The sequence below is a fragment of the Muscardinus avellanarius genome (assembly GCF_963383645.1).
Source record: "Muscardinus avellanarius genome assembly, chromosome: 14".
Lineage (NCBI taxonomy): Eukaryota > Metazoa > Chordata > Mammalia > Rodentia > Gliridae > Muscardinus > Muscardinus avellanarius.
This window is the reverse complement of record NC_137800.1, coordinates 81,435,411-81,451,711: the sequence shown is the minus strand read 5'-3', so window position 1 is coordinate 81,451,711 and position 16,301 is coordinate 81,435,411. Positions and strand designations below refer to the sequence as shown.

General features: G+C 41.5%; 1 protein-coding gene across 2 annotated transcripts; it reads right to left on the bottom strand.

Moving 5' to 3' along the window:
• Window positions 1-5,106: 5,106 nt before the first annotated feature.
• On the bottom strand, window positions 5,107-14,088 carry SLC17A4 (solute carrier family 17 member 4; the record flags this gene model as incomplete). Of its 2 annotated transcripts, none has more annotated exons than XM_080709837.1 (10): window positions 13,891-14,088; window positions 13,055-13,288; window positions 12,881-12,968; window positions 12,344-12,430; window positions 10,302-10,420; window positions 10,064-10,225; window positions 8,835-8,967; window positions 8,606-8,753; window positions 7,302-7,392; window positions 5,107-5,241 (listed from the first exon to the last, which is right to left on the bottom strand). In XM_080709837.1, the coding sequence occupies exons 1-10, from the start codon at window positions 14,023-14,025 to the stop codon at window positions 5,107-5,109; spliced, it is 1,332 nt and encodes a 443-aa protein (XP_080565963.1). In that variant the 5' UTR covers window positions 14,026-14,088. The 2 variants fall into 2 exon arrangements, with proteins under 2 accessions (XP_080565963.1, XP_080565964.1); XM_080709838.1 differs by having other exon boundaries at window positions 13,894-14,088.
• Between the last annotated feature and the right edge of the window lie 2,213 nt (window positions 14,089-16,301).

The window sequence follows — 16,301 nt, the reverse complement described above, 5'->3', positions numbered from 1 at the left end:
GGCAGAGACTGGAGGATTGTGGTTGGTGGACAGCTTCAGCTACTGAGCGAGGTCCTTTGCAACTCAGAGTGAGATCCTTTTTTCAAAATAAAAGACTAAAATATAGGGCTGGGGGTGTAGCTTGGAGGTACAATGCCCCTGGGCTCCATCCCCAGTATCAGAAGAAAAAGAAAAAGGACCAGGGGTGTAGCTTGGTGATAGAATACCCCTGGTTCCATCCCTAGTACTGCAAAAAATAAAATGAAGGTTTGTTTCCTCCTGGCATCATGGACCAGTGCAGCGTATTCGGGAAAAATGCACAAAGTGATTCCAAAGGATGATGGGAAATGAGTAGTCCAGTAACCTGGGAAGAGAAAATGGATTAGTTAATTGTTTTTGTCGGCCTTTTTATACCTGTGACCAAAATACCTGACAAGCACAATAAAAGAAAGATTTCTTTTAGAGCTCACAATTCCAGCAAATGACAGGCAGAAAACAGAAAGAGAGAGAAATATAGGAGTGTTCAGGAACAGGAAGCCCCAAGGCATGCCCTAGTGACACATCTCCTTCAGCCATGTTCAACCTCTGACCTGGCAGCATTGACAACACATGAGGTTGGGGGGACATTAAACCCAAACCATAATAAGATTGCCCTTCCCATAACAAATAAAACAGAGCAGTGCCTGCAAGTTACCTAAACACTCTGTTCTTCTGTTTCCTCATCTGTTAAAATAATTGCTCTGACCTCAGGAAGAGTGGTTGGGTAAGTCAATATATTTAAAGCACTTTTAACAGGTCCTTTACCATGTTAAATGATTGAATATTGCTAATTTCTTTCTTTGCCAATAACAATGCAGTGATAATTATCTATGCATTTATTTCAGCACACATCTATGCAAATGCAACTGCAGGTGAAAATTTAAGATGTTGAATTTCTGTATCAAAAGTGTCTGTTTCTGGCTGGGCGTGGTGGCACACACTTGTAATCCCCGCGCTTGGGAGGCGGAGACAGGAGGATCGCGCAGGTTCGAAGCCAGCTGCACTGGCTTAAGAGACCCTATTTCCAAATAAAAATATAAAAAATAGGTCTGGGAGTGTAGCCCGAAGGTAGAAGGGCTTCCAGGAACCTCAGTACCACCAAACAAACAAACAAAGTTTCTGTGTTTGAAATATTAATAGGCAATTCCAAATTGTTCTTAACAGAGGGCTATAATGATTTATACATCCATCAATAATTTATTTAATTGCTATTTCCCTATATCAACCATGTGTTATACAACTTTTAGATTTATGAAACTTGGATGGCAAAAACTTGTTATTTTCTCTTCCTACACAAGAAGTTAAGCATCTTTCTGAGTTGTAAAAATGTCTAATCTTTGTTTAAAATGTGTCTATTTCACTCTCACCCTTAAATTAGTTTGGTTGTACATAGAATTCTAGCAACAAAAATGAATTAAGCTAAAATAGAATAGAATAGCTCAGAGTGCATACCATTTAGTAAGAGTAAGGACTATTTCAAGAAACTTGATTCAGAAAAATATACATGTAGTAAACACATGTATATATTAGTATTGCAACGCACTGTAAAAATGCTTACTTTAAAATTCTTTCTCTATTGCACATTTTGTTTCCATTTATAATGCCTCTGCTTTCCAAAGCTAATGCTTTGGTTTGGCCTTTCAAAAAGGACAAGGGACAAAATGATTACACAACCATGTTCTCCCGTTCCATTACCTCTGAGTTTAATGGGCAGACACACCCATTTCTCCTTTGGACTCCAAAGTCCAGGGTTGTGTTTTTGTGCCTCCCTCCATGCTCTAGGTAAGACTTTAGTCCACCATCCAGTCTGGGAACTGACCTAAGGTTCTGATTGCTAATCCATGGTAGCTGCCAAAGCAGTACAAGATAGTCTATAGTCAGGTTTAATAAAAGCAAGTTTCAGAAGAGTATCTGCCACATGCACCACAAGGTCATTTCTGGTGGATACAATAACATCTCAAAGGCAAAATTTTGTTACCCTTAGAATTGGTGTCAGGCGAGAGGAAACCAATCTACACCAGTGGTTTAGAGTCCTTTTACAGAAATCAAATTTGGGGTACTTTACATCTCATAGATTGCAATTCTCACTTTGACAGGCAGGTGGCTGACCTTGTGGGAGACTCCTCTGGCCTCTGAGCCTATTCTACCTTAATCTTGGCTGCCCACCTCAGAGTGATTTCTTGGGGAACTGACACCCAGAGTGAAACCTTAAACCAAATGGTATGGATTTATCTTTTTAAAATACTACGGGCAAAATACAACTTTAACAATAAAAGTATTCAAACACATCCCTTAGGTCTGGACAAAGAAATCAACGAAAATGTGCTACACAAAACTATTATGTACATGATAATTTCATGATAAAGGAAACTTTAAGGGAGTCACTGATGTTGCTAAAAAGAAAAAAAATAGGCAAAGTGGAAAGGAGACAGACTGTTCCCATAGCTAATAAAAGGCATAAGAGACTTGCTGCAATACTGATGTGCAGTATCTGTGTATACTTCTCCAGACTCTTTGTATTGTTATTCTATTTTTAAATTATTTATTAGTGCACAGCAATTATGTCAGACTTTATCATCCAGGAGCATTACCGGCCCTGTCCTTGCAGTGGCTCTCGGTCTTCTTGGGCAGCAGCAAGACCTGGATGTTGGCCGGGACAACACCCTGCGCGATGGTCATGCAGCCAGCAGCATGTTATGCTCCTCAACATCCTCGTTGCTGATGGCCAGCTGCAGGTGGAAGGATGATGCGCATCTTCTTGTCATGAGCCTCCTTGTGGACCAGCTCTAGGATCTTCGCCCACCATGAGGTATTCTAGCACTAATGTCAGGTAGACAGACCTTGGACCCGGCCCAAGGGGAACTGCATCCCCACCCCGGAGGAGCAGGTCTTGGCCTTGGCTGCTCTCCTGGCCACCCAGCGCCCTCTACTGCAGAGAAAAGGAAAGTAACAGGTGAGCAAGGACCTGGTGTGTGTGTGTAGGGCAGGGGGAGGCTGAGGACTGAGGATTTAACCTCTGGGATACACCCCAGCCTACTTTTTTTTTTTTAATTTGGAAACAGGATCTTGCCTACGAATATATGATCCTCCTGTCTCACTCTCTTTTCTGCATTTTCTGGATAGATGTGCTATTGATGTTTGTGTTCTACTGTCGCATCTGGACACTTTGTTCTAGAAGTTTGCAGGTAGACAGCAAGCTGTTATGCAGGTAAACAATCCCTAAGCAACTGAAAATAAAAAATGTAATTGGCCTATAAATATCACTTTTGCATCTGACAAACTTGCTAAACTCTTATTAATTATAATTATGCATAAAAGTCTTTGCTTTTATATGTAAACAATCATATCATCTGCCCATAATTATGGTTTGCCTCTTTTCCTTTTCCTTTTTTTCCCTTTTCTTTTCTCTCTTTCTTTCTTTCTTTCTTTCTTTCTTTCTTTCTTTCTTTCTTTCTTTCTTTCTTTCTTCTTGTGTGTGTGTGGTACTGAGGAGTGAATCCAGGGATGTCTTACCTCTAGGCTACATCCATAGCCCTATTTTATTTTTTATTTTGAAATGGGGTCTCAATGAGTTGCTGAGGGCCTGGCTAAGTTGCTGAGGCTGACCTTGAACCTACATCCTCCTGCTTCAACTTCCCAAGTACTAGTATTATCCGGCTCAGTTTAATTTACTTCCTTCTTTCTCAGTTATTTTGCATTCCTTTCTTGTGTGATTGTGCTGGTAGGCCTTCCAGTATAATGGTAAATGGATATATGAATCATCTCTCTTATGTATCTGATTTTACCAGGAAGGTTCATCTTTGAGTGGAGTTTTATAGGTGCTCTTTATTAAAGAGTAAAATAAGCTAGAAGGAAGATGAACACATACTATATTATTCCATTTCTATGAAATTTCTAGAAAACAAGTTAATCTTCATTGCAGGAAACAGATCATCAGTTGCTTTGGGTGGGAGGGCAAGGAGAATGGAGAAGATGCTGAGATGCTGCAGGAAGACATTGTACAAGGACACAAGGAAACACTTGGGGATAATCTGCCTGGGAGTTGGTTTATTACTAGCATAAGTGGTCATATGTTTTGAAGTTTTTTTAAGGAAATTCATACATTTAATAAACTGAGCACTAAACATAGTGCAAATTTATAATTCTACACCCAGTACCACATATCACATAAAAATCATTTTGGGGATTAAAGATCCTAGCATTGCACGGTAGCAAAAACATTTTTAAGTTTCCTTAGAGGCAGAAAGATCAAAATCTTCATGTTGATAGTTCCAAGAGTCTGGTCACGTCGACAACAATATGAATTGCATCATCTCATTATACAAACGTGTCCCCGGGTATCTGCAAGGATCTACAAAGCAGATGTGGGGCCAGATCAAGATGGTCAGAAAGAAGGCAGAGTGCACCTGGGCAATGCAGACACTACAGAGGCAGCTCTGGTGGAAAGTAAGTTCTCTGGAATAGATGAGCTAACATCTTATCCATGGAGCTACAGGAGTACTCCTTCCTCTCCTGGTGGGTTCACTCTACATGGACTGTCCCTCTTCCATGCCATTTTTTGGTCAGCATCCTGCCCATACCAAGCCTCAGAAGAGCCGTGTTCCTCCTCACTGGACACCAGTATGGCTGTGCCTGCATTGGCCTCCTGGCCGGGGAATGTGATGATAGACAACATGCCTTCTGTGGCTGGGGCTCTTTCTGACAACAGGTCTTGGGGTTCATCTGTTCATGCATCCCAGTCCTCTGTCCTGAGGTTCTGGCTTCTCTTTGGCTTTGGTGGGAAATTGTGCTAGTGCTTTTGCCAGGATAGCAGTATAAAAAACGCGGGATAGTAGGAATCCAGACACAGCTACGTTCTCAGGAGCTCACAGTTAAATAACCAGTTTTTTTTTTTTTTCTCCAGCAAAAATCTCCAGGCATGGCAAACCCTTTAGTCTTATCTAGCCATCCTTGGCTAGGACTCTGAAAAAATTCTGAAGCAAAGCCACCCCCAGCTAAATGGCTGATCAGTCAAGCAGGTAGTCAGGGAGGTTCTGTGAGGAAAAGCCATGAAAGACAGCATGGGAATCTCCCACATTGCTTGTTGGCTCAGAAGTGGGTGAATGTCTGCTCTTTAGCCCAGTCCTGTACTTCTGCTTGGCCAAAGATGAGGTAAAAGACCAGGCCCGATATGTTAATAGCAGCTGCAAGCAAGAACACGTTTTTCCAACCAAGCTCTGAATCCTGGAGGCAGAAAACCAAATTAGTGACAGTCACCTATTTCCCATTTCTTCTGGTTCAGAACTGCTGTGGCCCCAGTGTACTGCTGTCGCCTCCTAAGCTCTGATCCAGCCTGGGGATTTCTGATTGTTCCTTCCTAGTCATCAGCTTTGAGGTCACCCCAATCCAGCCTGGGAGGGTCACAAACTGCCCACCCAAGGACCAAATGAGACTGATAAGCAGGGACCTTGACAAACAGAGACCCTACAATTTCCTTATTTCCCAGAACTTTACCCTTTCACTCTCTGATACATCCATGACTACCTTGATGTTTTTTCCTGACTCACCCCATGACTTTGCTATCTTCTGTCATTAATCATTTCTTACAATGTTTTGGTTAAAATCCTCAACATAATAAAGACACTAGAAGGAGGAGAGCTAGAAAAGATCTCTGTCTCTCTCCTTCCTGGCCTCCTCAGCTACTCTCTTTCTCTAATAATAATTTTATCTAAAATCATTATGACTCAATTGTCATTCATGCCAACATCAATCAACATCATTACCATCCACTACAGTTCCTAAAATGCACAGGCACATTCCTGCCATCAGGCTGCTGTCCACTCCTCAGGAACCCCTCATCTCAGGCCCCTCTTCTCTAGCTCCCTCACTTCATTCCAGTCCTTGCTGTCAATGCTACCTTTTTAGTTGCCCCCATTGAACTGAAATTTCTCTCCCTCTTATGTGCACAATTCTCCTCTTCTCTTAGCACTTATGATCAATATATCATGTACTGGATCTTAGTTTTCTGCCAGTTTTTTTTCCTACAGCATAGATTTCACAAGGGGGGGAACTTTGGTTTATTACATTCTTTTCTTTTCTTTTTTTTTTTTTCAGTACCAGGGAAGGAACCCAAGGGCATTCTACCTCCAAGCTATAACCCTAGTCCTATATTTTACTCTTTATTTTGAAACAGGGTCTCACTGAGTTGCAAAGGACTTCACTAAGTAGCTGAGGTTGGCTGCGAACCACGATCCTCCTGTCTTAGCCTCCTAAATTCTGGAATCACAAGTGTGCTCCACCATGCCCAGCTGGTTTGTTTCGTTCTTTAAAATACTTTAACAATACACAGCACATATATTGACTTAATACATGCTAATATTCAACACCTATGTATTCAATGAATCAATTAATCAATTGCAAAGTGGCAAGAGAAACAAGCTCAGTTTGAGAATTCTCACTTTAAACAACCATTTTCTAGCAACATGTGAGTGGCTAGAAGTAAAACTTCCAAAATGAGAAGGGACTTGATTTTGTCAAGAATTTCCTTTTTGTTATCCTCCCCTCATTGTCCCGACTTACTGGTAAAAAAAAAAAAAAAAAAAAAAAACCTCCAGGAAAATTAGAGTGATGTTTCTGTAGCTGTGACATACACCTCCATGTAAAGTCTGTGTCAGCAAGATCAGGAGGTGATGCTCAAGTGTTTAAGGGAATTTGCTTATTTTGATTATGTTACATATATCTTCCAGGGTGGATGGCTGTGCAAATGTAAAGGCGCCATGCAAGCAGCACTGGCTGAAGGAGTTTCCACACTAACCATTCATGAGCAGGTGCATGAGGTGCAGGCATCTCAGTCACGCCGTCACCCACTCGCACCTTGCTCATACATTCTGTGAACACTTGTTGGTTCTGGTGTGGCATAGTCAGCTCATTTAGGTTTGCCTAGAAATTTCAAGGGTTGAACACTCAAAGTCTTGTGCTCTGGGAAGCCCTTCAGTCCCAATAGACCAAGATGGATGACTGCTTTGTACTTCAGGAAAAATGCCATGAATAGAACTAGAAAAATGTGTTTTTTATCACCAGAAGCTCATCTTAAAGGACTCGCAAAGCACAAACTCATAACCCCACCCACAGATGTGGTAACATCCTTGTGTGGGATGAGCCCAGCGTGGGAATGAGGGCAAGCAGGTGGTCAGGACTCCAGAGTTTGGTGAGTTACACTGAAGAGGAAAAAAAAATGCTTTTGGTCTAACTTCTACTGGATGACCTCTGTCAGTTTCTCTGGTGATCAGAACATTTGATCTCACCTGATTGATGAAAAACCCAGCAGCAGTGGGAGAGATGGCTCCAGCTATGTGTGCAAAGACTTGCAGCAGCCCCTTGAGAAAGCCAGAGTACCTGGGAGAGACAGGAAGCGAGAGGGAGACACCCATAGGTCACCAAAGGTGATTCTCAGCTGTCCACTGCAACTCTGTGCTGGTCTCTGGGTGTGCCTGGACTGAAACTCATCCTTGGTTTAACATGAACAAAATGTATTAATGATTAGTAAACTCCTGTGCTAGAGTCCGAGATTTCCTAGGGGTAGCCTGCACTAACTCATTAACATTGTCTGTACAAAATGGGCAGATTGTACCTGGTTTATATGTTTCCTTTCATTCTTTTCTCTTTCTTTTTCTTTCCTTTGTTCTTTCTTTCCTTCTTTCTTTCACTAGGGATTGAAACTAGGGGTATTTCCGCCTCCAAGCTACACCCTCAGCTCTATTGTTTGTTTGTTTGTTTGTTTATTTTGGGTGGTACTGGGGATGGGACCCTTCTACCTCCGGGCTACACTCCCAGACCCATTTTATATTTTTTATTTTGGAAACAGGGTCTTAAGCCAGCGAGACTGGCTTTGAATCTGCACGATCCTCCTGTAATCCCCAAGCATGGGGATTACAAGCATGCGCTACCACGCCCTGCTCTATTTTTATTTTGAAACAGGGTCTTGCCAGGTTGATGAGAGTCTCACTACTTGCTGAAGCTGTCCTCAAACCTGTAATCGTCCTGTCTCAGCCTTCCAAGTACTGGGATTATAGGCATGTGCCACCACACTGGGCTTGGTTTAAACATTTCTTGATTTCCTACAATTGAGCCTGATTGGGTGGGATGTGGCTCCCTGAAACAAAGGTTTCCCCCCCATATATTGGTGGTTCATCTGCTGAGGACAAAATATGCCCTGTTGAATGTGGCAGGACCCTGGGAACTTTGTCTGCAGTCGCTGTCATCTCTGATGTTTACCTATATAAGTGGTTAAACTGGTAACTGTTTCTCCTGGGATAGTGTCCTCTTGATTAAAGCCTTATTTAAAATCTCTCTATTAAAGCCCTTCATGATCATCCCTGTGTTCTTCAGCAGAGAGGAACAGGTCACCCTCTCCCTTCCCCTACTGAGTTGGGAGCACTCAAGTCTCAGTGGGCAGCTAGCTCAGGGTACCCTATAAGAGAGCTGAAATACAGGGTGAAATTCACATCGTCTGGCCTGCTGTACATGCCACTTTCCTTTGCATCAGGGCAGGTTTAGGGCTGCTGGACCCGAGCTGAGCTGCTGTGGGGATGAGGCAAAGGGGCCCCACCGAGGAGCGATATCCAGGAAGTTAACCAGGACTCCGGCTTCACAGAGGCTGCTGGAGGCCGAAGACAGGACTAGGAAGGCCATGGTGGTGCTGTGGCTGTATCTGACCCAGTGCAAGGCCACCAGGATCCCAGATGAGAAGAGAACCCCTGGAGCAAGAGGACAACCAGGGATGAGGTGGAGGCTGTCCTGAGCCTCCCACATCCACCCGCATCCAGCTCAGCCAGTACCTATTGCAGTAAAGAGCTTTCTGATGGTGATGAGTTTGAAGATCTTTCTGGAGTGGAGAAAATCTGCCAACAGCCCTGCCAGGATAATGCAGATACAGCCAACAACAAAGGGCAAGGCCGACAGGATCCCGCTCTGAGGATGGGAAACAGGTGAGTCACAATCCCTGGCCACCCTGCCAAGATGCAGACTGATCTTTGGATGGATGGTCCACAACTATGACTTTTCATATGAATTTTCTATTGCTAGAATGAGCCAATAGGACTTTAATACCTGGCCGGTGAGTGGGGGATATACATGTAGCTCAATTTGAAAAAAAAAAAAAAAAAAGACTAATGCTCTCTTCACATATAATGATCACCTGGAAATAGATGATCCTTCTGGCTTTGCTCCTTTTTGAGAAAACACAGAACTTCTCTTTTCTGGAGTGTTCTGGTGCCAGTGCCTTCAGCCTGCTTGCACACAGCTCCCCAGATTCCGAGCATGCTAAGGTCAGCTCTCCAGGGTCATTCCACACACTCTCCCCAGGAGCACCCGCAAAATGATAAGCCTTCTTCGTCAGTACAGAACTCAAGGGTGCAACAGTAATCTACTGCTACAGCTGTCATCAACAGGCTGTCACATCTGATAAGCTCTTTGCCACTTTTAAGATTCCCATCTAGCGGAAACTGAAAGGCTCTGTCAGCCAGTCAGCATCCATTCTTTTTTGTGAAACTCCGGAGAGCTGACACATATGTGCACTTTTCTCTCCATATGCTATCCATGAATAAAATATTTTTAAAAACATTATCCATACTTTTTAGATAAGCTCTATCTGGGACTTTATGTCCTATGAATCATGTCTTATTTTCAGCATATGTTGTTATGTTGCTCTGTTGAAATTTTTTGTAGTGTGTTAATCTTTCGTGGTATACTGCCAGCAGAGTTTTACAAACATTGTTTACAAACATTGTTTACAAACATTGTTTATAAACATTGACTGGACTGATTTACAAAATTTTTGCATAGGTCTCTTGAAATGTGACATTTTATGAACATCACACAGACCTAGAACCATAACATCCTGCTCTGACAGTAAGCCACGTTGAGATGGATCCGAGTCCAAGCTAATTAGGTTGCATTTCCTATTTGGGGTCCCAGACCTAATCCCTTGATTTTATGACTGTGGGAGAGACAGAAACTTATATCATGAAACATTGAAACAGAAGAACAAAATGAACTCTGTACTTACATCTCTGAGGTTGGCCTGAAGTACAGAACTGATATATGTGGGTGTATATGCCATTATGGTATAAAAAAGCCAATATTCACAGAAATAAGAAACTAAAATGGCCCAAAGTGGTAGGGACTGGAGCATAGCTTTAATAGGAAGAGACCAGCCTGGTGAACTGTCCTGCAAGAAAGCACACGTCAGAATCCCCTCAAAGATGTTAGGTGGACATAAGGAAAAAGGGAGTCCCTCAGGGTACCTGCTGGGCCAGTGAACACATGATGTATCTCTTCTCACCAGTGCTAATGAAAGGATGGTTCCCAGGGTCATCAGAAACAAGAGGGAACCAGAGAAGGCAGCAGGCACAGCCAATTCCCCCTGGGAAAAGAGGATGCAATCAGCACTGGACTGGAGTTCTTCTTTAACTTTGCTCCAAGATAGTTGCTGTGGCTGAGAAAGTGACTGGCACCAACTCTCTACTCCTCTACATCCATGCCACTACCTGACCTTTGGCCTTGGTGTGTGATCTGCTTTCGCCCATGGCCTGGGGGAATCCTGAGCCTGGGCATTAGGAAGTACTGCTTGTTTTGTTTGTTTTTTGTTTTGGGTTTTTTTGGGGGGTTTTTGTTTGTTTTTGTTTTTGTCCTTTTAGATCATGGCCACTGCTATAGGAGGAATATACTCCAGCTAATCCATTGTCCAGAGCAGATGAGATTCAGGGAGCAGAGCTACCAGCTGTCTCTCAGAGCTATGAGAAGAAATTCCTGCTGTTTTAAACCACTGAGTTTTGGGGGGAGGTTGAAATGCACTGTGATATCGAGGCTATAGCACACTGTTACAAGTCATTAGTACGCTTGCCTGTGGCTTGAAAATGCCCTTGCTGTTCAAGTACCAATCAGCACCCTCCTGCTAGCCATGCTCTTGCGGTTTCTTTATCAGCCTTTCCACCTCTTTCTCTTGTCTTTCTCATGGCACTTGCGTGAGCAGCACTACATTTTATGTGTAGTTGACTAGCTAGACAATTTCTAGACATGGAATTTAATAGGTCTTTGGCAAAGTAATTTTACAGTACTAGGGAACTAAACATTATAAACACTGAGTGGCAATATGGCTCATCTTAAAATTCCCTTTTTGGAGTCTTAGGGATGTCTTCAGAGTTCTCTTTATTTGAGTAGCTTGTTCGTGCGTTCCTTCACAAGCACTATACAGCAGACTCCACACACCAGACATTTTGCTGTACTTTGAAAACACAGAATACAAATTTCAACCTCAAGGAACTTAATCAAGTGGGGAAGGGTAGATGTGGAAATGAGCAATGTCACATACCAGGTTTAGAGATGTTAATACTGATTCAAAAGAGAGTTCCTATTTTGTATACGCTACTTACTGTTTCTCAAAGCCAGGAGCACAGTAAGTCTCTCTCATCGCTTGAATAATCTTTATAATCTGCCCTTTTGATATTTTCATGACAGCCTTTGAAGAGGGGTGTGCTGTAGTCATCTATCTTCACAATGTTTTCCTGGTGGATGCATTTACCTGATGTTTCAGGAGCCCTTGACCTAGGGAGCTCTCTACTAATGTAAATATCGGTAATACTCATCCTAAGGAATCAAGTGGTTTGCAAGTGGAATTTCAAAGTATGTTTCAAAATTAAACAAGCACATAAACATTAACTGACAGCAGCTAGGCAGATCCCAACCAGAGCTCAATGAATACAAAATTGTGAGTTATTAAAATATTGCCTCTGGAATACTCTGGAATTTTCTACAGCATCTTAGAGTATCATGCCCACTATTTGGGCATCTTATAGTTCGCCTTATTCTGCAGACTCTATTGGTTGATTCTTCACTCCCAACAGTATTTTATCTATGATTGGGTTACAATCACACAATTTTCTGTTGATTATATCAGATAAAATTTAAAGAATGTGTTACACAAATAAATATGGCTAAAATTCAGTCTTCCCAAGGTAACGTTTTCAACATGTTATGAAAGAAATTGCTCTAGGATCCTTTGGGATCAATTTAGAAGCAGGATGGGATGTTATGATACCCTTAAAGCTATAAGGTTATTCTAGCTTTGCCGTAGGTCTCCTAAAATGTAAATTCTCAACACGATTAGCTGTGAATCAAAAAGATTCTCAACACGATTAGCTTTGAATCTGATCAATTTTTTTGCTACATAAAATTTTATATGTATTAGAATTTGGCTAACTATATATAGTATGCTGCATCACAGAAATCATGCCAAATATTATTTGTCTTAAAATAAAATTCTAAGATTCAAAGAGCACAAACTCACCAAAAATATAGAAGACATAAGGCCATCCTATGGTCTGGCAGAGGAGACCACCAACAAGCAGGACAATGAAGGTCCCCAGCATAGACCCTGAGCAAAAGATACGAGGGTGTTCTGGGTGAGAGAACCAGGCCTGGGATTCTGTGTGCTTCCTAGAGAGCTGAGTTTCAAAGCAGGAGGTATGAGCTTCAATCCAGACTACATAGGTGGAAATCCTGCTCCTTCACTCAGGAGCTGTTTGATCTTGGACAATTATTAGTCGATTTGTGTCTCCAATTTTTTAGGTGCGAAATAGAAATAATTACATATAGTGGACTTATAAGACTATTCTGAGACTAAAAGGAAACACATGCAAAACACACAAAAATATTTATGCACAGATAATATTTGGATTTAATCAAGAAAAATAGTATAGAGTTGCGCCTCAGAGCAAGGATTATGAATCCAGAGTAAGGGGGATGCAAGATCTTAGCCCATTGGAGAGGCCATGACTGAGTTCTCTCAGACAGTACATAAAGGCGAGATTAGAATATTAGTTACCTGATCCAGCAATGGTGGTGAGTTGACTCCTTTCCAGAGGGGGAGCCCATTTGACCCAAATTGAATACTGACCTGTTAATACCATAACCTGAGAGAGGGGAAATTTCCATTCTTAGATACATGAGATCATTCCAGAAATTGTATTCTGCTTGTGCTTGGAGAACATCTTGGTACCTGGGCTATGCCTTGTACAACCCGAAGGACAATGAGCAAGGCCACCCCCGCATCAGCCGCCAGCGGAATGAGGAGGGTCAGGATGGAGGAGATGAAGAGCCCCACACCAACCACATACTTGGCGCCAAATACTCCAGCCACATAGCCAGTGGGGATTGGAGCCAAGAAGGAACCATAGTTGAGGGAGCTGAGGATGACTCCCTGGATTTCAGGACTCCAGTCATATGTAGGGGCCTAGACAACAAAGAAAACCTTACTGTCATTAGCCTAAAGGTTGACTTTTAATTGTAAGGACTTAATGGGCAAAAATAATAACATGCAGTTTCCTTTCCTGCTAGCTCTCTCCCATTCTTCCAATTTACAAATTTCAGAATAATTTTAAAAAGCCTAAGTACATGTCCAAAACATCTTTTTTCCTTACCCTGACACAATTAACTGACTAGTTAAGATATGAGAGTCTGCAAAGAAAGAAATCTTATAAGGAAGGAAGCATCAGAGGCAAGGTTATAAAAGATATCTGGAAGGAAGGAAGAGAAAGCAGACATAAATCTGTGAGACATGTTTTGTGGTGATTTTTGCCATTATGGGAGAAGAATTTACATTCAGTAAATGATAAAAGATGCTTTCTTCATCCTAACTTAATTCCTGTTTATACTCATGGACACTAATCACAGATAAAATTTCCTTAGATACATATGTTCTTATGTTGTTCCCAGCACATAGTATGTGCTCAATAAACATTTACTAGGTAAGTGAATTACATTATTTTATAGAATAACTTTTTAAGTCGAACTGTTTGAATGAAAGAAAGGGTCCAGGAGCCTCACTGAACTCACCACCTCATCGAGTTCCTTCAGCGTTCCATTGCTGTAGTCCTGAGGGTTGGTGAGGAGCACGTCTGTGGAGCCATTGGGCTGGCTGGGTGCTGCTGTACTGTTCACCATAGCCGTAATGGCGATGCTCAAGTTCATTTGTTGGGTATAGATTGAAAAATTACAGAGATGCAAGATGAGGGCCAGGCCATGTCGGACTGAACAAAAACCTGAGAGTAGAGGACAGACTGTTATACTTCGGATGCTTCATGCAACCCATACTTCCTAAGTATGCAAGAGGGAGAAGATTGATGTCTGTCTGTGATGTGGAACACACAGGATATTGCTCTGGAGATATCGGGTGGTCCCTGTTCCCTGGAGGGAAGAACTGCCTTAGAAACACTTCTCAGAGACTTGAGGAAGGTATAGAGTTGGTTAGAACAAGCATAAGAAAGAGCTTTCCAGGACCTGGGGTGAATGGATGGGAGTGGAACTGCAAAGAACTAGATTAGAGACAGAATTGGCTGAAAGCAGTGATTGGTTAAATGTAGAAAGTGAGAGAGAGGAAACAGTTTGAAATGACTCCTAGGTTCCTTGTGTGGGCAGATGAAATGGCTCAGCATGCCATTTATAACCAGGCAACATGGATGTTTAACTGATCTGGGCCTCCTGGAGATGAAGCTTTAGAGGTAGGCTAGAACTGGAGTATAGATGCATTTCAATCTAAACTTTCATATTTGCCAGTGTTCCGTAGGAGCTCTGGAGCTGTCCCTGAATTGAGTCCAAATGCCCGAGTTTGATGGCAGCTGGAAAGGTTGATAGACTATCCCTACAGAGAAATCCTGGTGGTAATGTGTGATCACCATCTTCAGGCTGTGTGAGTGCCCAGCCTCAAGACCTCTGCAGGGACCATGCACCTGGGGTGGCCAGCACTGTGCCCTGCATACAGGTGCCCTTGTTAAGTCCTGGGATTCACAAATCCTCACCTTGCATCTAACTCTGGGAGCATTTGTCTGTGGGATTCTGCCCACTTCCAACCCATAAAAATTTACATCAGAATTTTGGTCAACTGATCTATTGATATGGCAGATTAAATTAAGAAAAATCGCCACAGTTATAGATTCACCTTCTCTGAGCCAGGAAGGATGCTACCCATGGATTCAAGGCTTTTTCTCTCTCCCAAGGTGAAACTTCATTGTTGTTTTCAGTTATGTCCCATGCAAGTTTTAGCAAGTACTTTGTATTGTTTCTGTAACTAAATGATTTCCCTATCATTTGCATTAGTTTCCCTGTACCCCGTCAGGTTTTGACTTTTTTAAAATTGTGTACATAATGGGAAAAAAAAACATTTTTTGCTGTTTACAACATTTCTTTCTTTTCCTTTATTCACCAGCATTTTCAAAACAATTTTAAATAGGAATGGTGAGAGTGTACTTGCCTGCTGATTCTGAATTTACTGGACGTGCATCTCACAGAATCCCATCAAGCTGCTGCTGGTTGTTGGTGTAACATGTACTTAAATTATACTAAAGTCTCCTATTTCTTCTTTTAAATATCTTTATGAAAATACGTGAATTTTATCAAATGTATTTCAACCCTGAAATCAGTTACCTGGACCCAGTCCCAGATGTTCCACTTACAGATGTGTGTTACGTGGACAAGTTATTCATCTCTTTGTGGCCTCAATAGTTCCTATAAAGCAGGGTTAAAAGAGCCCTGCCTCAAGGCACTGTGATGAGAATTGCATAAATTCATGTAAATTTATTTTTATTTATTTATTTATAAATAAATAAAGGTATTTATTAATAATAATATAAATAAATATTATAAATATAATATAATATAAATAATATAATATAAATAATATAAATAATATAAATAATATAAATAATATAAATATAATAATATAAATATAATAATATAAATAATATAAATATAATAATAATATAAATAAATAAAGGTATTTATTTATAAATTAATAAAGGTATTTATTTATAAATAAATAAAGGGTTCCTGGAAACCCTTCTACCTCTGGGCTATACTCCCAGACCTATTTTATACTTTTTTTATTTGGAAACAGGGTCTCTTAAGCCAGCGTGGCTGGCTTTGAACCTGCACGATCCTCCTGTCTCCGCCTCCCAAGTGTGGGGATTACAAGCGTGCGCCACCACGCCCGGCTAAATTTATTTTAATTATTATTAATTTTTATTATTTCTGCATTCTTGATCTTTTTTTTTTTTTTTTTGCATGTCTGGGGATGGAACCCAGAGGCATTAGACCTTCAAGTTACACCCACTGTCCTATTTTTTATTCTTTATTTTGAAACAGGGTCTCACTGAGTTGCAAAGGGCCTCACTAAGTAGCTGAGGCTGGCTGTGAACCCCAATCCTCCTGAATCAGTCTACCAAATGTTGGATTACAAACATGAGCCACCA